At 52.7% G+C, this 21049-nt stretch overlaps 5 protein-coding genes and 1 pseudogene across 5 annotated transcripts; 3 read left to right on the top strand and 3 right to left on the bottom strand.

Annotated features, from left to right (window-relative positions):
• Positions 1-1196: 1196 nt before the first annotated feature.
• On the top strand, positions 1197-2546 carry SAPIO_CDS5363 (annotated as a pseudogene; the record flags this gene model as incomplete).
• A 3387-nt stretch (positions 2547-5933) lies between these two features.
• SAPIO_CDS5362 (uncharacterized protein) lies at positions 5934-6633 on the top strand (the record flags this gene model as incomplete). Its single annotated transcript, XM_016787704.1, has 3 exons — positions 5934-6176; positions 6299-6466; positions 6571-6633. The coding sequence occupies 3 exons, from the start codon at positions 5934-5936 to the stop codon at positions 6631-6633; spliced, it is 474 nt and encodes a 157-aa protein (XP_016642719.1).
• Positions 6634-7284: 651 nt separating this feature from the next.
• SAPIO_CDS5361 (uncharacterized protein) lies at positions 7285-8075 on the top strand (the record flags this gene model as incomplete). Its single annotated transcript, XM_016787703.1, has 3 exons — positions 7285-7752; positions 7819-7881; positions 7977-8075. 3 exons carry the CDS (start codon positions 7285-7287, stop codon positions 8073-8075), a joined length of 630 nt encoding a protein of 209 aa, XP_016642718.1.
• Positions 8076-8535: 460 nt separating this feature from the next.
• SAPIO_CDS5360 (Uncharacterized protein) lies at positions 8536-9453 on the bottom strand (the record flags this gene model as incomplete). The annotated part of the gene is made up of 2 exons (XM_016787702.1): positions 8536-8795; positions 8916-9453. 2 exons carry the CDS (start codon positions 9451-9453, stop codon positions 8536-8538), a joined length of 798 nt encoding a protein of 265 aa, XP_016642717.1.
• An 886-nt stretch (positions 9454-10339) lies between these two features.
• Positions 10340-12045, bottom strand: SAPIO_CDS5359 (Carboxypeptidase Y-like protein A; the record flags this gene model as incomplete). Its single annotated transcript, XM_016787701.1, has 2 exons — positions 10340-11508; positions 11583-12045. 2 exons carry the CDS (start codon positions 12043-12045, stop codon positions 10340-10342), a joined length of 1632 nt encoding a protein of 543 aa, XP_016642716.1.
• A 2287-nt stretch (positions 12046-14332) lies between these two features.
• On the bottom strand, positions 14333-20738 carry SAPIO_CDS5358 (uncharacterized protein; the record flags this gene model as incomplete). The annotated part of the gene is made up of 7 exons (XM_016787700.1): positions 14333-15093; positions 15234-15999; positions 16066-16432; positions 16505-16755; positions 16833-18919; positions 19027-19696; positions 20712-20738. The coding sequence occupies 7 exons, from the start codon at positions 20736-20738 to the stop codon at positions 14333-14335; spliced, it is 4929 nt and encodes a 1642-aa protein (XP_016642715.1).
• Between the last annotated feature and the right edge of the window lie 311 nt (positions 20739-21049).

Genomic DNA, 21049 nt, shown 5'->3' with positions numbered 1-21049 from the left:
TTTCGGTCGAGCGAAGATCAAAGTAGATATGGCCAAGTTATTGACGTGCCGGCGCCTTATTAGGGGGCGTTTCGTCAATCTATTGCTGAAGACAGGGTTGGAAAACCCGTATGCCCAGTGCAGGTATGTCCTTTCCTAGTCTCGCCCGATCTGTCTATGCTAGAGCTGTAATTACTACGAGATTAAATTGACCTGGGAGTTCACTTATATGCTAGACTTGAGATACCCACTCAACCCACTCGATGCTGTATATCTCGGAATCGGAAATTTTCCCTAAGGACACCGGGGCGAGGAGTGCCATGTACCAGACCTGTGCGACATGTTCCCCACGCTTGATATCTGCGCCTTTGGTACTATCCCCTCTGACTCTGTGTATTTGGACACACCAGATAGAATCTTGACGAGGTCGACGAAGTGGAAAGCCTCCCCTTGAATGTCGAGCTTAGGCTGCATTTGGGGACTGCACAGCCGGATGCATTGAAAGCGCTTTCGAAGAAGTGAGTCTGCCAATCAGTGATGCTGTCTCGGTTTGGTGAGGGATAGAGTCTCGCTTCCACCTAAGCATCAAAGCCCTTATTACATTGATGATTTCTTTTTTTTTTTTTTTTTTCATGTTTTTTTTTTTTTTTTTTTTTCTTTTCGAGCCAAGGAGAAACGCCCATGCGAGTCGAAGGCGAACTTCTAGGCGGGAGCCGTCCCGTCCCGCCCATTTGTCCGGGTCCCGCGAAGGCCGCAGGAGATGTGCAGCGAGGTGCAGCCTGGCGCTACAGCCTCCAACCAACTCATAGTTCCCGGCGGCCCGGGCCCTGCCTTGAGACCAATAGGTCCAGAACAACCCTTTCTATCGAAGCGCATTGAGTGCGATCCTTTACACTGCCCCTTGTCAGGCAAAAATGGCGTCTAAGCCACCAGCTTCAATTCAAGAGCCCACCCTTCGCCGGTATATATATATATATATGCAGTGTGGAGTAGGGCAATGCAGGAAACATTAAATCATCCTCGAGATTATTATTGTCATAGAAAAGCATGAGAAGGCCAATCGAGATGGAAACGAGCTCGACCGGCACTGGAGCAGATGCTTCTGTCCGGCCGCCAGGGCATCAGTCAATAACTCAGCGTAAGACTCTACCATCCGGCCTCTGTAAATGGCCCATTCCAATGTGTCGACATTGGACGGATTGATCTTGACACCATTCATGCCCAGCCTCCATTCTAACACCAGTCAACTGTTATGCCTAGGCTGGACTACCGCACGGAAAGAGCTAAAACCTAGCACGTTCCGGAACAAACGCTCTCGGCGCTTCAGTTCCTTCAGCTCTGTGAAATCGCGACGGAGATCGCACCCTCAGTTAGCTATTGTCGACCTCGATTGGTACCCGCCCTGGCTATCAAGGCAGCTAGATGCCCTTCCAAAGGACCTGAGGGATCTGGTGCCTTCAACAAGTCGTACGCTAAAAACCCAAGAAGACACTACCGCGCTCTTCTCCCATCTCGAACAATATCTCGAAACCGATGACAATCTCACCCTCGACGAGATTGTGGAAGGAATGTTCACCGAGCCCTCTGAAAAGTCCTGCCCTGACCTCCGTCGTCAACTAGCAAGGCAGCGCCAGGTTGTATTTACGCTGTTAGGATGGCGGACCATGCTTTACCAGCCGGCGTTCAACACATGTGGCCCTTCCAGCCTAGCAATTCATAAAGCAGCGAGCCAGCCCGACTCAGGGCTCGTCTTTGATACGTATCGGGTCCCAATCGATATGTGCAACAGGCCACTCAGCATTCTTCTAAAATGTTTCGGAAACCTCCTACCGGGCCGTTCCGAAAGCTCGACACAGTCGGCATCCGAGACGGTCCGGGTTGCCGCAGGTTGGACACCTCTCTACCCAGACGAAGTAAACGCCCAATTTCTCCAGGGGGTGATGAAGGTTTCCTTCCGCTGGGTAGATACCCTTGCTCTACACCTAGATTACGACAAAGAAACCCGAACACTCTCCCTCTTCGCCTTCCCCTCTATATGCGCCAATGCCCTCCAGCATGGCGGCGCCATCTTCGCCTTTGCGAACCACGAGGGGTCTCCCGTCGACCCTCGAGCCAACGCAGACGACATCCGCTCCTTTCTCAAAGAGGTACTACTCTCATATCGGCTGCTCTTCGGCCAGCACGCCAAATCCCGGAAACTCTTCCAGCGGATCAGCGGCCCCGCCGACCTACCCTTCGACCAGCCAGATACGCTCTTGAGCATCCTCTGCACGGCGAAGAGTCTCGACCTCGAGGCTGGGGACGACGTGTTTCCGCAGGACCACCCCGTGTATTTTGCCGCGAGGCACTTCCCCGTTCTCTGTGAGCGGGTCGTACTGCTTGCGAAGGAGCTGGATGGAAGGAAGCCGAAGGGGATAAAGGATTTGCTGAGGGATAGGAGGGATAAGTTGCAGTGGTGGACATTTTGGCTTATTTCTATTCTGGGCGGGTTGAGTTTGGTGTTGAGTGTGATTCAGATTGCTCTCCAGGGTGTGCAGATCTCCATGGAGTCTGGGAAGAGTGATTGAAGTCTATACTTCGTACACAGGCATATAGATACCTTTCTTTTTGTCGTCCAATCTTCGTGTTTACAGTTGTCTTCTTGGGTTACGCGTCTCGGCCGTCGTCATGCTGCCTTCTCGTGTCGGTGTACCGCGGAAACGGCGGCATCTGTGGACGCAGGGCGATATACCTCATTAAATGTAGTCTCATGATATCTGAAGAAACGTCTCAATATATCCAGAGATAGGCTGTCATCGCCGACAACTTATACAGAGAATCTGTAAAGGACGGCCTGTTATCGACGCAGGTAGCTCTCATACTTCCCCTCTTCCCTCTTGCAGTTCTGGATAAAACAAACTTCCTAGCGTCGTACAAGCAAAGAAGAGATATATAGAAAATAGGAAAGATCCGAATCATCAGATGATAAAAAAACTTGGACGAGAACAATTGCTTTTTTTTTTATAAGTTGGAGAGGATAACCCTAAGCCAAAGCACTCTGATGCATTCTGATACTTTCACACCATGTGCTGACATAAGCCGAGAACGACGAAAATGGAGCTCACCTCTCGCATAAAGAGGAGCACGTTGCGCACGCAACTGAGCTGGAAAGTGTCTCAAGAATCACACTTCTTATTCCTTGCCCCTTGCCGTTCGGCTCACAGCGCAGCGCCCCCGGCTGTCCTGGTCACCCCACAGTCGCGCGGCGGCGCAAATGACAACCGGTGGCATTGCCCAGTTCTCGGAACCGATGTTCTCACCACTGCTGGACAGCTTGACGCGAGGGTTCCGGGGGTAAGTCGTACCTATATCATGTACTAAGTGGAGATCTATGCCTAACTGTTGAATATTAGAGGGAAAAAGAAATGAATTCATGGCTGCTCTCTGCGCTATGAGTCCTATCAGTGATGTGTATTATCAGAGACCTCACAGTCATTCAGATGTAACACGATCAGTAACGTGGCGGCAAAGGCATCTTCTCCATATTCGGGCTGGATGTCTCCCCTCACACAGTCTGGCTTTACGTCTTTCGATATAGCCATGCTTGTCGAATTTGTATTTATGCACCCATTTCAGAGGGAAGAAGCTGTGAGCATTCCAGAGCAGGCGACGAGCAGCGTCTTAGAAACCACGAGCATTCCAGCGGTCCCGTCAAGCCGCCCCGAGGAAGCCACAAGTAATACAACGAAACATCACGGGCAGCAGACGATCGTCCCGTGCCCCTAGAAAGAGTGCCAAGGCCCGCGAAAACGAAGAAACATTAGCTAAATTCGGAAGAAGAGCTCTTGGAGGAATATACTCAACCATTGTGACAGAAGTAAGGCAGAAGATGCATACGCGGGACATGCCTGTCGAGCCAAGATACCATCACGAAGCTATGAGGCATCTCTTCGCCGAAGAATGGAAAAAGGCAGAGCTAGCAGAGCTAGCGGAGCTCGAGGCGCTCAAGCAGCTGGGAACATACCAATTAGTCTCTCGGAGCAGCGCTGAATCCTTCCCTATCCCACTAAAATGGGTTTACAAGTATAAGTTCGACAAATATGGATATGTCACGCGCCGGCACACTCATGGCCTTAGCTAAAGCAGGCGAAGCAGAGCCACCAGACCTAGTTGGCACGCTCCGTTCCACGAAGAAAAGGATTATTTCCTCCACGGACATTGAAACATGGCATCGACGTCTCATCCACCCTGGACCCGATGTTCTGGAAAAGGCAATCGAGAGAGGACTTGGCATCAAAGTTCAAGGCATCACCACATCCGAATGCGAAGCATGCTCGCTTGCAAAGGCATCACAAGTGATTTCCAGAGTCCCTCAGCCCATCCGAACCTCCCAACTCTACGGCTATGTGGCTATAGACCTCCAAATGTGGCCTCAAGTCTATAATGGACGCTCAGTTAGCATTTCCATGACGTGCCGAAGGGAACGCGTCAAACCCAGCGGTGGAAACGATGTCACTTGGTTCCTACAGATCGGGATCATCCGCGACAGAGCCAACAGGAAACTGTGGCTCACTATGGGCGAATATATCGAGCAAATGGCAGCTCGATATGACCCATATGACCGCTGCCGGCCACTGTATCAAATATCTGCTGTCAACCAAACACTACGCTTGCCAATATGATAGCTCGAGCGGCTCGTTCGAGTGCTATAGCGAAAATACTTTCTAGGGAAAGTGCCTATGAAAGAGGAAAGTAAGCTCTTCGAGGATGATGAGCTTGGGAGAGCGATTCTAGGCTCAGAGCCGAAGCGGAACTGCTAGCGATTTTGTCGGCCGCAAAGGAATAGTACGCGATGGCACGATTATTCGGCGACATCGGTCTCAAGCTCGATCATGGTCCCCGCCTACTGTGCGATAGCCTCCAAACGATAGGCTTATGGACTAAAGAGCTCGGCGCGACTTCACACAAGACTTCGTCACGTCGACATCCATCGTCACTGGCTGTGATAGGAAGTTCAGAAGCAAAGAACAGGAATAGAATGTCCCATTTTTTCCATCATATCAAAGTGGGCTTGGGTGTCATCCTTTCACTGCTCGATGGAGCTCTCTTTGAGGATTGCAGCCCATTTCGATTCGAGGCCGATTTTTTGGGCGAAAACAAGGGACATGGCCGCTGACGGACTCACGAAGCCCCCTTCCCGAAAGGAGAGCTTGCAGCATTTCTGGAACAACTTGGAATTGGCCGATATCCGCCATCTCATCGAAGATAAGGTCCAGCTGCCCAATTCCGACTCTGAATAGCTTCATCTGCCAGCTGGGCCGTGGAAGGATTGGGATAGCAAGTGTTGCTGGTCGAAGTAGAGTGAAGTTACGAGATAAGAAGACAATAAAAGCAAACATCTTTTTATGGAAGATTAAGCAGTGGCATGAGAGACTTAATGTCGGTCCTGGCCTGTTACTACTAATCTATGGGTGAGATCGTGTGCTTCGGATAACAAGCCAGACTGGTCCTTCTCTCTTGCCCTTGGCTGTCCTCCTTGGTAAATACAAGCTGAGATTGAGCTTTGTAGATTGCTGTTGCCCCGACTAGCTTGCCACGCCGCCTACACCGATATAGAATTTTTATGATTGGTCTCGATGCGGTGATTTTCACAGTGAAGGTTGTAGTAAAGCTGGGTAAAAATAAGGAAATCCATAAATGTATTGCTTGGTCTTGGAGGTCATTAAGAGTGCAACGAGAGCTGATGAGGAACGAGAGCCAACATTCGAAGTACCTGTGTACTCTGTAGCTTCAGGTGGGGCCAGCCGCCTGGCAACCCACGTGACCAGATCCGACAGCCCATCAGAACCTTGCAATTCCTCAGCCATCTCGAATCATCAATTGGAGCCATCGGAGCGGTTTTAAAGCTCAAAACGATCCCCCCCGATTACCGACAAAAGAACGAAAAGCGGACGCCAACGCTTTTCCCACACGCCATGTCGACCGCTTCACTTCGAACGCTGGGCGGTCTCTCGCGCCGCCTGCGCGTGCCCGTCCGAACCTTCACGACCACCGTGCGCCAATTGGAGGCGCCCGCCGCGGCTCCCGTCGAGGCCGAGGGCTCCAAGGCCGTTACGCAGCAGGCTCCCAACAGGGTTGGTGTTTGGGCGAAGGGGCAGAGGCCGAGGGCTGAGGCTATGACTGGGCCTAGGTTCGAGCAGACGGACTTTGCTGTGCAGGTGAGTTGTTTTCGCGGGTGTGGAGGGTAGAAAGGGGAGGGAAGGATAGTGGGAGATCACGAAGGTCAATTGGGTTCTGTTTTGGTGGCCCAATCTTGCTAATGCGGGTTTTCTTCCTCTAGCCTCAACCGTACGCGGCTATCGAGCTCATCCATAAGCAGCCCGTGAGGTGGACGCATGACCGGATCGTTGCCTGTGATGGTGGTGGCGGCCCTACCGGTCATCCTAGGATCTTTATCAATACCGACAAGCCGGAGATTGCGACTTGCAACTATTGCGGAATCCCCTACGTGAGCTTTCCTTTCTCTACGTTTCGTCCCGGGCTCTAGGCTGGGGAGGGTTCAGAGGTGTGATATCATGTACAGTTGCAGTTGGCTAACTCGTATGATTATAGGCAAACGAACACCACAGGAAACACCTCGAGTCTCTTCCTCAGACTTCCTACCCCCTTAAATAAACGGCTCAAAAGCGTGAGGAGGGGAGCGCTGTGTTGATGACGAGGAGATGGGAGCTGTACAGTTAGATGGGAGAAATAGACCTGCTGTCCCTGATGCTCTATAGAATGTGGAAGTGGTACAGGGAATGTCTGCTCTGTGTGTAAATATCAAAAAAACAACATAAAGATTTCATTCAGCCTTGCATCGGATTCTCCGATTCTCCGATTTTTTTTTTTCTCCTTCTGTGAAACAAAGACGGGATGGATCGGGCCTTGATTGTTGTGGAGGGGTTTGTCTGTTGTTTGCTTTCAGGCCTGGTGTCTTCGAGATGGAAGCTAGAAGCAAGGGAACATACAGCTCACGTTATATTTCGAGGAAGCTGCAATTGGGTTCCCGAGGCAGCAAACCAAGACAACCTTAGGAGTTGATTGTTCGCCTCGAAACCGAAAATGATGTCAATAAGAGCAATTGGATCAATCATTAATAGCTTTAAGCGTTCATTCCCGTCCCCAGCCCAACCCGGAGCTATGTACAAAGGTAGCCCCGCCAAAAACAAATGCCAGCGTTAAGGCCTTCTGCTCATACACTTTTGATATCCCGTCCACAGGCCTGGGCATCCTCTTACGTATGAATATTGCTCCGTTGATCTCATCAACCACATCCACTGGAAAATGCCACCATCACACACACCCACACCCACCTCCGCCCTCTCAACAACCCTCATCATCCTCCTCCTCGCCCTCGCCTTCTTCCCCAACCTCTTCCACACCCTAACAACCCTCCCGCTCACCCTCCTCACCCACCTCTTCCTCCCCAGCAAAACAACAACAACAACAACAACCCCTCCACCGACGACGACTATGTGGTTCCAAAAACAATTCAGCCTCCCCGCCCGCGCCCGCGGCTCCTACCTCGTCACCGACCTCGTGCTCTCCCAGCTCCCCGAGATAGCCGAGTATAAAGTCGGGCTGTTGAATTTGTTCGTGCAGCATACGAGTTGCGCGCTGAGCTTGAATGAGAATTGGGATGAGGATGTGAGGCATGACATGACGGATGCGCTGGAGCGCATTGCGCCGTACGAGGGGAAGAAGGGGGAGGAGCTGTATAGGCATAGTGCTGAGGGGAGAGATGATATGCCGGTATGTCTGGGATCTCTTTTCATTTTATTTTATTTTTATCTGTCCCCTTTGCTGATAAAAGTGTAGGCGCATATCAAGAGCTCTCTCATCGGCGCAAGCGTCACAATCCCCATCAAGGACGGAAAACTTGTAAGTTAAAAAAACCCATGTTCCTCTCTTGATAGGCCCCCTCCAACGTGCGGCGACTTATTCTCGTCATCTTTTTCTTTCCCGCCACGAACTAGGCGACCGGAACGTGGCAGGGTATCTGGTACCTCGAGTTCCGAGCCGTAAAGCACACGCGCAAGATCGTGGCGACGATTCAGGGAGAGAAGTATCAATGAGATGAGGATAAGAGGATAACGCGCGACCTCGAGGATATAGAAAACGAGGCAAGGGCATGTAGCAGGTACAAAACAGGAAAAAAAACGATACAGGAACAGAAAAAAAAAGAGATCGCTATGAGTGAGTAGATTTATGGGCTGCTGGAGAGAAAGAAACGAAAAGAGTGCTTGATGTAACAGAGCTTTTTCATATCTTCAAGTTCTCTATCATACATGCTTTGATGCTGCAATACCCACTTGCGCCAGAAACTCCTAGGATTTTTCCTCTTATATTCCTCGACTCTCACTCCTCAACGAGCTGTCATGCCCATCTCGAACCCCCCACCGCCCTTTTTCGTCGTTCCTCTCCTTATTGTTTTCCTTCACTGTACTCTCAATCGTCTTCCTTCTCTCTCCGAAGCATAGAAATCGCCAAATCTCGAGTAAGATAAAAAAAATAAAACAGCCACCCCGCCTTCCTCTAGCTCGTACCATTCTCATTCATCTCCGTATCATCACCACCACCCGCCAAGACCTTCGTCCTCGGAACGTATCCCTCGGGAGGCGCAGCGCCGGGCGTCATGGCCGCAATGTTTCCGTTCTCATCGACGAACTCGAAGTTGTACCGGCTCAGTAGGTGAGGGATCGCCGAGAGCTGGGGTCCGTAGCGTTGCGTGTTGTCGTAGAGCTCGAACAGGGGTACGGCGAGGAGCTTCATGTTTTTGGGGACGCTGAGGACCTCTGCGATTGGGCGGTTAGTCTAGGCCAAGAAGAAGGAAAAAGAGAAGGGGGGAAATTCCAAACAGCTAGGGTAAAAAAAAGAGAAAAAAAAAAAAAAGATGACTGGGTCGGGAAACTCACTGCTCTTCGGAAGCTGAATAAAATAAAGCTTCTTACACTCCTTCGGCCTCGTAACATGCGCCGGAATAAACGGATACATAAACGTCTCAAAATTCGGCCTCCACCACTGCGCCAAACAATCGCCCACATCCCAATCCCCCGCCTCCTCCCCCTCCCCCAACCTACCCACAGGCGCCAGCCTCTCGTCGAGCCTAGCCTTGAACCCTTGCAACTCCTCGTCCTCGGGTCGGAGGTAGTCGCCGGGCAGCTTGAAGAAGGCGTTGGCGATCTGCAGCATGAGGATGTGCGGGTGGTTGTGCTCGTGGCAGACGAGGATGCCCTCGCAGGTTCGGCGCATGCCGTGCTCGCCGTAGTGTTCTTCGAGACGCTTGAGGCGCGCGATGACCGAGGGGTCTTCTTCCGGTTGGGTCTCTTTGACGCCGAAGGTGTAGTTGGAGAGCGGGTACAGGCGGATTGTGGCGGGTTGGTTGGCGTTGAAGGAGAGGGGGGTGATGGGGGGTTTGGTGCTTTGGAGGACGGAGGGGGGGATAGTAGACATTTTGGCGAAGGGGTGAGGGTGGTTAGCTGGTGGGAAGGAGATTCGGTTCGAGTGTGGTAGATAGATCTGCTTCGATTGGAAAATGGTAGGAGATTGCTGGTCTGGTCGCGTTTGGCGATGTGTGTGGTTTTGGTGAGGTAGCAAGAGAGACTTGAGAGATTGGCGGTGGGCGCGTGGGATTTGGAGAAGGGAAATGTTGGAAGCTTGTTCAGCCTTGCCCAGAAACGGATGCTGGGATTGGGGCTGCCGAGCACTGAGGAAGAGCCAGGGCAAGCTTCCATCCGCTGGACCTTGTACTTGTACTTGTCCTGTATTCTGTCTATCGCTGAAGCTCAAGACAACGACAGACAATTCATTCCCTGCAACAGCTCGGTTTATACACAGGTACAGATCAATGCCCAGAATTTTAAATCCGGAAATTATCATCAGAAAATGGTGAATTGTGTCAATCCTTTCTAACTGCTCTGAAACCACTCTACAAAGCTCTTGGAATCAAAAGCTACTGCTCAGTGCCTAAGACCTTATCGTGACAACATTGACAATCTTCACTCTAACCACTGCGAAGCAAGACTCAACTTCGTATGAAAAGCTCATTCCAATCTATGCATGTAGTACTAACAAAAATCACTGGTAAACGCATTATTCCCCAAGAACATCTCGAAAAACAAGAAACAAAAAAGAAAGTTCAAAAAAGCCAGAAGGAAAAGGGAAAGAAAAACATCAATCCAGATCAAGCTAGAGACCGCTGCTTAATCACAGCACCAGAGGCGCCCATACAATTACACATCAAATGTACCGTGTACCGCTTCAGCAACTTCCAAGAACCCAACACTTAAAAGAAAGAGGAAAAACTTCTCGCTTGCTCTCACTTAGTGGTTATACCTTCTTAAGCATTCCACTCACCGCCGAGCCAGCGGTTGAAAAAGTCAACAGACGCCTCAGGCTGATCCATGGGCACCATGTGTCCCGCCTGATAAATCTGCATGAAAGTAAAGTTTCCGCTCGTCTTGACATTACCATACGACTCCTCCTTCTCGCTGCTGCCGGAAACGTGAAGGTCCTCGATGACGGCATCGTTGAAACCCTTCTTGCCCTGCCAATCGAGCTGCTCCGTCCACGCCTGGTTGCCGAGCCAGTTGCAAATGTAATCAGCATCGCCGGCATAGATGAGCACGGGGATCTCCTTGAGGATCTCGGGCACGAGGCGGTGGTAAGGCTGGAACCAGTCGCCGGCGAAGAGGAAGCCGCGGTTGACGTCGAAGTTGCAGCTGTCGTAGCTGGACACCTCGGCGCCGAGGGCCTCCATGACGTCGGCGCGGTTGAGGTACTCTGAGACGTAGCCAAGCCCGCGGTAGCAGAGGTTGGAGTTGTCCTCGCACTCGCCGCGAATGTCATAGACGTTGCGGCCTGTCCTCTGGTAAGGGCCGATCATGGCGTTGTTGCAGTAGATGCTTGCGGGAACGCACGACCACGCGCTGCCCGACTTGTAGCAGTTGTTGATCATCGATTGGCAGCGCGGGAGGGCGTTGTCCATAGAGCGGCACTCGCTCTCGCTGAGGACGGCAGGGTAACCTCCCTCGCCGCAGGCCATGGGGCGGTAGTACTCGTATTGGGTGTATCCGTCGGTGAGACCATTGCCGATCAGCACGCTCTTGAGATTGATGTTGCGGTTCTTGTGCGAGAGAATCTCCGACGCGAAGACGGGGATGTAGTGTCCGGCGTAGGACTCGCCGGCAATGTGGAAGTCCTGCTTCGCGTATTCTGGGAACTCGTGGAAGAAGAGGCTCAGGAGAGCGTAGACGTCCTTGCCGGCGGCGACACTGTCCGTGACGGACGAGCCGCTGTACGAGTATCCGGCATTGACGGGCTGGTCGAGGAAGATGACGGAGGCATTGTTGTTCCACGAGAAGGGGTTGTTGACAACCTTGATGTTCTTGTCGATGCTCGCGGGGCCGAGCTCGAGGAAGAGACCAGTCAGCGAAGAGCAGCCGGGACCACCGTTGAGCCAGAGGACAACGGGGTCATTCTTGGGATCGTTCCTGGACTCGAAGAACCCTATCAATCAAAAGCGTTAGTAAACCAGCTCGCCAGGTTCCCCGGAGGGCGGTTGACAACTAGGGAAGACCTACAGTAGAAGAGATGCTTGTCGTTCTCGTTATCATCAAGATAACCGCTATACTGCTTCACACTATCCACCCCCAAAACCGAAGGATCCACCTTCCTCGCCCTAAGATTATAAGCACCGAGCTGCCCTCCAACGGCCCTCTCGCCGCCCGCCATCCAGATCTTCTCGACATCGGCGCCCTTGACGACGTGGTCCCACGCGCTATCGGGCCTACGGTTCGCCGGCTTAGGCTTGTACGACAGGGCCGACGACTTGAAGGCGGCCACGGCGTCGGGAGCGAGGAGGGAAACCTCGTCCCAGAGCGCCTTGGCCTCGGACCCGGCCTTGGTGATGGCCTGCTGGATCGTGTCCCAGGCGTTGAGGGGCTTCTTGTCGACGGGGGCGTTGCCGGCGCCCAGGCGTACTTGGGCGTCGAAGGCTAGGGCCGTCGAGGCGGCGCCTAGCACGAGGGATGTGGCGAGCCTCATTTGGGGGACTGGGAGGGGTTCGGGTGTGGAAGGCGGGGGAGTGATAGAGGGAAACAGCTACAGATGTTTCAAACGGGATCGCTCGAGGAACGGTCCAGAGTGTGAGAGTAAAACCTAGGTTTTTGTTAGATGGATAGACGAGAGTATGGGAAGAGGAGGAAATGGGAGGGGGGGAAGATGCGGAGGGAAGAGAGTGGCTGTTGTTGTCGGGAGGGAAGGAAGATCGGAGAGAGCAAGTTCCAAACTGGGGAAGTACCAGTGACGAAACAGGCAGCTTCGTTACCAGGTGATCTGGGGTGGAGACACACGGGAGACGCTACAAAGTACCTTGTGCGCGGCCAACTGCCTTGATGGACAGGCACTGACCAGGGCGGAAGTGGTGGCAGCTGAAACAGGGAAGCTCCCCCAAGGTCCGGAGTACCGAGTACAGCGGACTGGGTTGTTGGATAAAAGTACCTAGTACTTGGAGGCGGTCGGGGTTTGGGTTTGACGAGCTCCTGTGTCCTATGCCCGGACTGGCTCTTAGTGGTCAAGCACTAAGCAGGAGAGCTCCACATTCCAGTATCAATGACTCTTATCGCCATGACTTAAGTACTCCGTACTTCGTCCTCTACACATCAGTGCCACCCGAACCATTGACGCCTGTCCTATGAAATACTGCCGGGGAAGACGAACGCCACAGAAGACCCGACTCGCTACCACTGAAGTTTGTTGAGTCTGGCCTGGCCAGGCCCAATTCTGGATCTAGCAGGGGCAGCAACGGAGGCGTGCACAAGATCATGTTAGTGCTTGGCAGGTATTGCCAGCGAGCAACAATGCTCGCCTTACCTTACACTGCAGGTACCGCAAGCCGTTTTGATTCCCTACTGGTCGGCAGTACCCGGATGGCCCGGGCCTGAACCGTCAATCAATACACGACATCCATCATAGGAAGGGCAGGTGTTGGCAGGACCTCGATGATATGATATCGCTCCCCGGCATTGGTATCTTCTTCGCGCAATTTAAACCGGAGCTCAAAAGGGTTGAGGAGTCGAGGGTTGGGACCCACGAATCCACCGAACACCGAGAAGGGTTGTCTCGACCAACCAGTGAAGGTTAGACGGGGACGGGTACAGACGGGTCTGGTCTGTCGTGTGCTCTTTATACTCTTATCTCCGGAGAGCATTCCCCACACATTACGACGGCGAATTGGTGCCTGTCATCAGTGGTCATGCCCTTGCCGGCGACTTCGGCCTCTCCCCGTTCCATCCGTTTTGTGCTGTGTGTGCTGTGTGTGCTGTGTTGTGTTATGCTGTCCACGTCAAGATGCATTTGAGCATGAACCAATTGATGGGTGGTTAAAAAAAGTACCCTCTGGAGATGACCAGAAGAAATTCAAGCCAATACAGATTCGTAATCACGAAGTCGGACACAAGCACAAAACGTACATCAAAGTAGTAGGGCGACAACGACATCATGGCAAAAGAAGTCCATCGATTATGTGCAACTGCCATCTCTGGCTCTCCAAACTTGACCTCGAGGTTTATCAAGCCCCCTTCCAAGAGTAGGACGATCATTGCTCCTCACTACACCTCCTCACTACACTCATCAAGACTCCTTGGGATCGAATGTATTCGATCCCCTCACTAAACCCCGACTACGCCCGCTCTATCATGTCCGTCGAAGGCGGTAAGTACCTTCAGGCTCCTATTAACGTGGAGAGCAACTACAATCTTCATCACTTCATACTTTTTCGTCCGTCATCTGTCATGTCATGTCCATAATGCTCGTATTCTTTTATGTGCCTAAGGCGATCAGCATGCAGAACCTGAACTCCTGTACCATCGACCGGTCGATGCCTCATGTAGTGGCCGTTTGAGCGCATACGACGTCTAGAATGTGTGCGTTGTCTATGCGATAAACATCTCTCTGCTCCTTTTCCTCTCCGGTCCCTTGCCTATCATCAAAGTAAACAATCCCCCTTTCTCTTTCTTCATGCAAACATCGCCAACCATCAACCGCTCCGCTCATCATGTCCATACACCATGGCGCATTCAATTCGTATGCAAGCCATAGGCAAATATATGGCGATCATCCTGCTCATGCCATCGAAGACAAAAATGCTGGTGGAGTTTAAAAAAAGAAGAACAAGAAAGAGAAACATCAACAAGCAAAGCGAACGGCCCTCTTCCTCTTCCATCCTCGGCGGACGCATTAAAAGTTGAATTTTCGCTTCGTACCAGCCGCGGTCGCGGCCACTCTGCCGTTGCTTCTTTCACCACCGCCGACTCCCTTGTCCTCCTTGTCCTTACGACTCCCTGGTCTCGTCCTCCAGCCGAATTTCCGCAACAGCATCAGAGTCGTTATCCGGCGCCCGGCCCCAGCTGCCCGGACCTCCGTGGACGTCGTTCCAGGGAACCTGAGCCGCCCCGCCCTCTTCAATAACCGCCGGTGCTGCTTCCGAGTACTCGTAGTCTGGGAGGAGCTCCTCGCCCTGAGCAACCGCATCAAAGTACGATCCTGCCGCGTCCGGGAGCTGGGGATCGGAATCCATGAGCGTATCGGGGCCTTCACTGGCCGAGTCGAGCTGCGCGTCATCGCTGGCATAGTCAACAAGTGATATCTTCCCTGATGCCTCGGTGCTTGCTGTCGCGCCGTTCAGCTGATCAAAGCTCCATCCCGTCGAGTACGCTCCGGCCGCCGCCGTATTACTGGACTCACCCATTTCGATCCCCTCGTCCTCGATGCTCGGCTGAACGGACGTGTAAGGGGGGAGCTCGTCCATCGGCTCAGAACCACCGCGATTTGTTCCGCGAAGGCGAATCGTCCCGCTGTTCCCCGTTCCCTTGCCACCGGTCGACGAGCCATACAGGGATGACCCGCCAACCCGTTGGTCGTCCCCCGATCCGGCTTCCTCGGAATCCTCGTCAAATCGGCTGTTGAACTTGGCCGAGATCTCGGCAAATCGGGGTCCGCCTAAGGGAACGGATGAACGGCGTCGGTAGAATAGCAGGTAGGCAGCATTAGTAACCACCTGCGAGGGATCCTTCACTTTGCTCACAGAGCTATCTACATAGTAGCAAAGAAAAAAAAATGCCACGTCAGTAAATCGAAGTTCAAAGATGAACGAGAAATCAAGTAAAACAGGAGCTAGGACACGGCTGTCCTGCTGCCAAGGCACACCTTGCTTATGAAAGGGGACAACTTACCATTGTAGTGGTACCAACATCCGTCCATAAAGTTCTTTGCACTCGCCGTGTAGTGGCCACCGCCAAGCCCACCGTAATGCTCGTCGACACCGATGAGGTCGTAAACTTCAACTTTGCCATCCTCCTTGTGCAAAACACGGGTCTCAAGATCCAGTCCCTCCACAGGGAAGCTAACCTTAATATCGATCTTGTCCCGTCGGTAGTGGGATGAACTGAATCTCTTCAGGTGGCACACGAGGATATCCGGCGTCTTCCAGAGATCAAACTTCTTGCTGGCTCGCCTGTGTTCCTTACACCTAGGGCAATACCACATGTCCTGCTCCGAGAGGACTTCGGCCCTCTCGAACTCATCGAGGCAATCATCCAGCGTGATGCCGGAGCTGCGCCTGGAGACTCGGGCCTTACGCTTCATCTCGAGGGCAACATCCTTAAGCTGCTCGGGGTTAGAGTACGTTTTGGCGCCGCGGTTATCGCCGTAGTCCTGGGTGTCGAGACCAAAGACCATGTCCCAAGCCTCCTCACTCCAATCGACAACAAGGCCCTCTCCAAGATGGACAAGAGCGCCGTCATCAACAAGCGAAGGAATCTCAGGCTGGGGCGGGACATCAGGCGTCTGGAAACTATTGGACAGATGCTTATTACCTCGCCTAACCTTGGCCAGACGCCGCTCCTTCTTGGAATACGTCTTCTTCTGCTTGCCAGGTCGTCCTCGGCCGCCGCCAACCTTGTACTTGCCCTTCGCACGACCATTCATACGGTTGAGATTCTTCATGCGACGTTAGAAAAAAAAAAGATCGTCATGTAGATGAAATGGGAATTAGTTAAAACATACCCTGTATGAAACGGTGACGTCGTCCTCTGACGATTCTTCGGCCATGCGTGTCTGCGCCGGTACGCCGGGGGAGCTCTCCTCGCTACCGCTCTCGTTATCAGAGGCGTTGCCGTTAGGCCAATCCGCGGTGCTCTGGGTCTCGTCATCAACAGGAGTTTCAGGCTCGGGCATCCGGGTAGAGAGCCTCGGGAACTCCTTGTTATCGTCGACTACATTCCATCCCGTTGCCATGATGCCATCCGAGTTTCGACCGTCACTGAAGTAGCTCATTTCAAACAGGTTTTGGACCACCGACTGGAGGAATTGATCCGTATTAACCCATTTGGGCCGTCGCTGGTTAAAACGCTTGAGGATGGTGGTGGCAGGACTGGATATCAATGTTAGTAATGCGTGTTGTAAAGAAAAAGGAGGGGGAGAGGGGGTTGAGCGGGGAGCATACGCCTTGGTGGACTTGGAAGCCTTGGTGGCATCCTTCATAGTGACATCCACCAAATCTTCCTCTCCTTCGACAGACTTGACAATAATCTTAGAATCACCAGAGTCACCGTCCGAGGTGAGCACCATTTCGGCATCCGTGTTCTCAGCTACGTCACCGTCTTCGCCATCCTCATCTTCGTGGAGGTAGGACCAGGTGGAGAATGAGGCAACCTTTTCAAGAACCTTTCGCCGAATGGCATCTTCGCTGCGGGCCTACGTTGGTAATTTCGGTTAGTACTTTCCAGAGTCGCTTCTATGGAAATGGTACATAATAAAATTCCAATCCTTACCTCTTCGCGTGTGAGAATAATAAAGTGAGGGGGAAGACCATCGTCCTTCCTGTAAGAAGCACGACCAAATCGCGACTCGCGACGGTGAATAACGGGAAGAACCATTTGATCACAGCGAGGGTCGTCCCAAACATCCTCATCGCTCTCGGGGCTATCTCCGTCAACAAGCTTGCGGCGTCTCTTCTCCACCGGCACGGGCCGGGGAGGCCAGTTCGAGGCGGGTCGCTCGAGCTCGTGGACAGTCGGCACATCGTTCGGTTGAATCTCCTCCGAAACATCCATCGAGTCGTCGTAGATCTTGAAGAACTTGCCCTTAAACTCTTCCGCACCAATCAGGCGATCGACCGGGACGCCGATTCGCTCGGAGACGAATTCCTTGAGAACCTCCATAGAGCTGTGCTGGGGAATGTCCACCTCCAAGTAGACGGGGGCATCGTTCAGAGGGTAAAACTTGACGGCCTTGGACCACAAGTTCTCAACGGGGAGAGGGAGGGTGAGATTGTTGAACGGGTCGAACGTGATGCTGATCTTGTGGCAGACGGGGCACTTAAGCGTACTCTTGTACAGACCAGTGAATAAGTCCGCGATCACCGAATCGTCTCGCCTCTTCGTGATGTCCCAGACCTGCTCAGCCATCCGGGCAATGGCAGCTTGGTCATTAATCATTTCGTCCGTAGAATCGGGCTTCTCGATGTATGGCTTGCGTTTAACCCGGCTAAGATCTTCTTGCAAGGCATCGAGAAGGAAGCCGAGGAATTCTTGTGAGTCCTGCTGTCCCCAAGAGGCAAAAGTCGGTCGGCACTGTCCGGCGACGCTTTTGAAGCTCGAAGGGCGGAAGTGATCGGAGTTGTGGTACATCTCTTTCAGGAGATTACCGTAGGCCATCGCCATCTTGCCGTTAAAAGCGAGCGGGTTCTCCTGGTTAATCTCCTCGACGTATTCATCAGTGAGAAAGTACTTGGTGAGCTCCTCTACGCTCCGCACGCACTGGAGAGCCGAGTTCATGTAGCAGGTGTTGCCAAGGTTCTGGAGTCCAACGGCCCCGGTACCCCTCCAGCTCTTCTTCTTCTGCGCCCTGCCCCGTGTGATGGGGCCTTGCAGCGCGGGGCTGTTGCGGCCGCTGCTGGTTCGAGACTGGGTGGAGATGTTGGCCGGTCGGTTACCGGTTTTACCATTGGTCTTAGCAATTTTGGTAGAAACCCAGCCTCCGTCGGTCGACTCCTCCACAACGAGGGTCTTGTCTGTGACCAGACTGTGGATATTCAAAGTTGCTTTCCCATTGTACTTGGGATTACCAGTTTGATCCTCCGCCTCGATTTTCGTTCTCTTGCTGCGATCGAGCTGGGCCCAGGTAGGGACGTCCAGAAGGAGGGAGTTCCATGAATCTTGGGGGTTGGCAGATTCGGGAGGGGTGGTAGGCGGCGTCATGGCAGAGGCGGATGAGGCGGGCCCGGAAGGAACCTCTGGGATAGTGCGATCCACCTCCCAAAGACGGATCTTGCGTTCATAGGGGATCTTGAGCGCATCTTTGATGTCCCTGATGAACTGGTTGTACGAGTATCTTGCACTCCTCACCATGATGAGCGGGGGTGGGTTGTTTGCCTTGAGAGTCTGGGGGATGTTGATACCGCTGACGTCCGACCAGAGACGGTGAATGGTGAATACAGGAGGGTGGATTTCATAGATGATGTTTGGAGGTGATGTGGGATCAGACTGGGTATTAAGAGCCACACGGCGGATAGGATGCTGGCCCTCCTTGAGGCCATACCACTTGTAAATAAGGCTCCAGGCATCCTCCGAGAAGAGCTCGCAGGTCTCAAGGTCTGTTCCAGGCTTCAGACGGACAAAGGGCTCGTCAGAAGGAGGCTGTTCCAGTACTTCCTGGATAATGTCCGAGTTATCCACGGAGCCTAGGGGCTCTTCGGAGATATTATCCTTTAGATGCTTCGGGTCTCCTCCCAAGGCCAAGGCCTTGTTGACCCAGGTCTTTGTAACGACGAAAGCCACGTCATTCTCTTGGACAGGAGTTTCATTGAATGCTCGCTGAAGAGTTTGGATAGTTTTGAGCTGCTCAGTTAGAGGAGGAGCTAAGGAGGGGGAAATAGTCAGCTTTTCTGGCTACAAAACAAGGGAACAAAAGTGAAAAACAGCAGAAAGGGGGGTCCGGATGTGTGGGGAGCGGGAGGGGAAGTACTTGTGATGCCATCAGAGATGGAGCAGCCACTGGGCTCGGATGATGGGGGCGACTGGCCCGCAAAAGGCGGTGATGCAGAGGACTCGGACGACGTGTCCAGTTTCAGGCGTTTGGTGCTGTCCGGCGTAGTCGACGTCGACTTACTGGCATCGGGATCCTGGGCGTAACCGGGGCCAGAATCAGGTGCATCCACGCTCATAGCTCGAGGAAAATCAGAGGCAGATTGGCCGACGGTGTTGTTTGGTTCGGGATCCATACTGGATGCGCGTCGTTTTAAGGGTGATGAGGAGCGGGTGGGGTCTCCATGCCCAGACATGATTGCCCGTTGTGAATAGCGGATGGGAGACCGGCTTCTTGCTGCTGAGGAAGGGTTCAGCGCACCGCCAGCCTCGAGGGTTGTGGACGAAGGCTGTAGTTGTTCAGCTCCCTGGTCGCCGTCGAGAGAGAGATCTGCGTACGCGGCACAGGGAGACGATGCCGTGGAAGAGGCGTATTCGGCGGAAACGAGGGAGGAATGGCGTGTTTGAAGTCTCGGTGGGAGGCTCGATATGCAGTCCTGGGGTAGGACGGTCGAGAAGCTCGAATTGGACGCGACGGAGAAGGAAAATGAGGCGCGGTCGTCGTCGTCGTTCGACTCGCAGGAGGGGAGGATTATGTCGGCAGGAGCGACCTGGGGGGAAGGGGATCGTTCCGAGTCCCTATCAGGGACTAAATTCCGGGAAACTTTTCTTTTCTTTAAGGAAGACGTGATGACGATGAGCTGCCCGGGCAGCTCGGGTACTACTTCGATCGGGATGGGGAGGAAGGCGAAGAAGCGCGCGACGGGGAAGTGTCATGAGCAGGCTGACAGGGCTGTGTGTGTGGCTCGCCTTTTGGGTCGAGGCTGGTTTCTCGAATTCCTAATTGCAAGGCCTGGTCCTGCTCAAGAGAACCCCGGGTGCCAGTGTTAATAATTTGATATTTGCAAGTTCTCGGGGGGATGAAAGGGCAGGTGATGTGAGGTTAGTGGGAACAAAGCCAGGTCATATGTGAATTTTCGGCGTGGTTTGCATAGGTCTGGTTCAGTCCAGGCATGACCACACTTGGTGGCTTGCAAGACCTTGGTTTTTTTTTGGGGGGGGGGGTTTATTGTCTGTGTGATCGGGGGGATTGAGGGGTTGGGATTGGAAGGTGGGTAGGCAGTGTGGTGCACCATGCCAGGGCGGGCAGTGATCACTGGTGTCGTTTGTTGAAGCTGGACAATGAGCCAGGCGCTACCAGAAGAGTTCTGCTGAGGGATGTGGCAGTGTCCAGGGCGCTAGCACTGGCACTGGGATGGTGCTGAAAAGTTGGCAGAGCTGGAGAAGACTTTGAAGGTACCACTTACTTATTACTACACGAGTACTCGGCTAGTCCTTCGAGGTCTTCCAGGCTCAGGACTCTCAGACTTGCATTTGGTCTCGACGTCGACTTTGTACTTGTAAAAGGTAGGTCAATGAAGAAAACGGAACATGAAATAGATACTGCAGCGGTCGAAAGGAAAACCCTGGGAGCTTTTGAGGGCAGTGTGTGTGTGTGGGTTTTTTCAGGAAACTTGGAGAAAAATGGTGGGTATCAGAGGAATGAGAGGAATGCTCGGTAACTTTTTTTTTCTCCTTGAAGAACGTTCTTTGTCCCATTGGCCACGCTGACAAAGTTCAATGTACCTCTGTACTTTGCACTTTCCCCTTCATGATGATGGAGAAGGAACAACCCAATGTCCCTGCTGAAAATCCAACTTTACTGGAGTTATTTTGGGCACTTTACACCACGCTAGTCCGGCTCTTGCCTTCCCCATTTGTTATCCTGGTTGCCTGAGTTCTTAATGGTGCATTTCAACGTTGGAGAGATTTCCATTTTATTCTGAGAGAAAACCAATACTTGTACGAATCCAAGGCCTCGAAACTAACTCCATGTTGGCAATAAACGTATTGAGTCTCGCTAGCAATATAGCTTCCGATCTGGATGAGTCTGGCATCACAAGATGCTCGATGAGACACCAATT

The sequence above is a fragment of the Scedosporium apiospermum genome (genome assembly GCF_000732125.1).
Source record: "Scedosporium apiospermum strain IHEM 14462 chromosome Unknown SEQ_SAPIO_0098, whole genome shotgun sequence".
Lineage (NCBI taxonomy): Eukaryota > Fungi > Ascomycota > Sordariomycetes > Microascales > Microascaceae > Scedosporium > Scedosporium apiospermum.
This window is presented reverse-complemented; position numbering and strand designations above follow the sequence as displayed.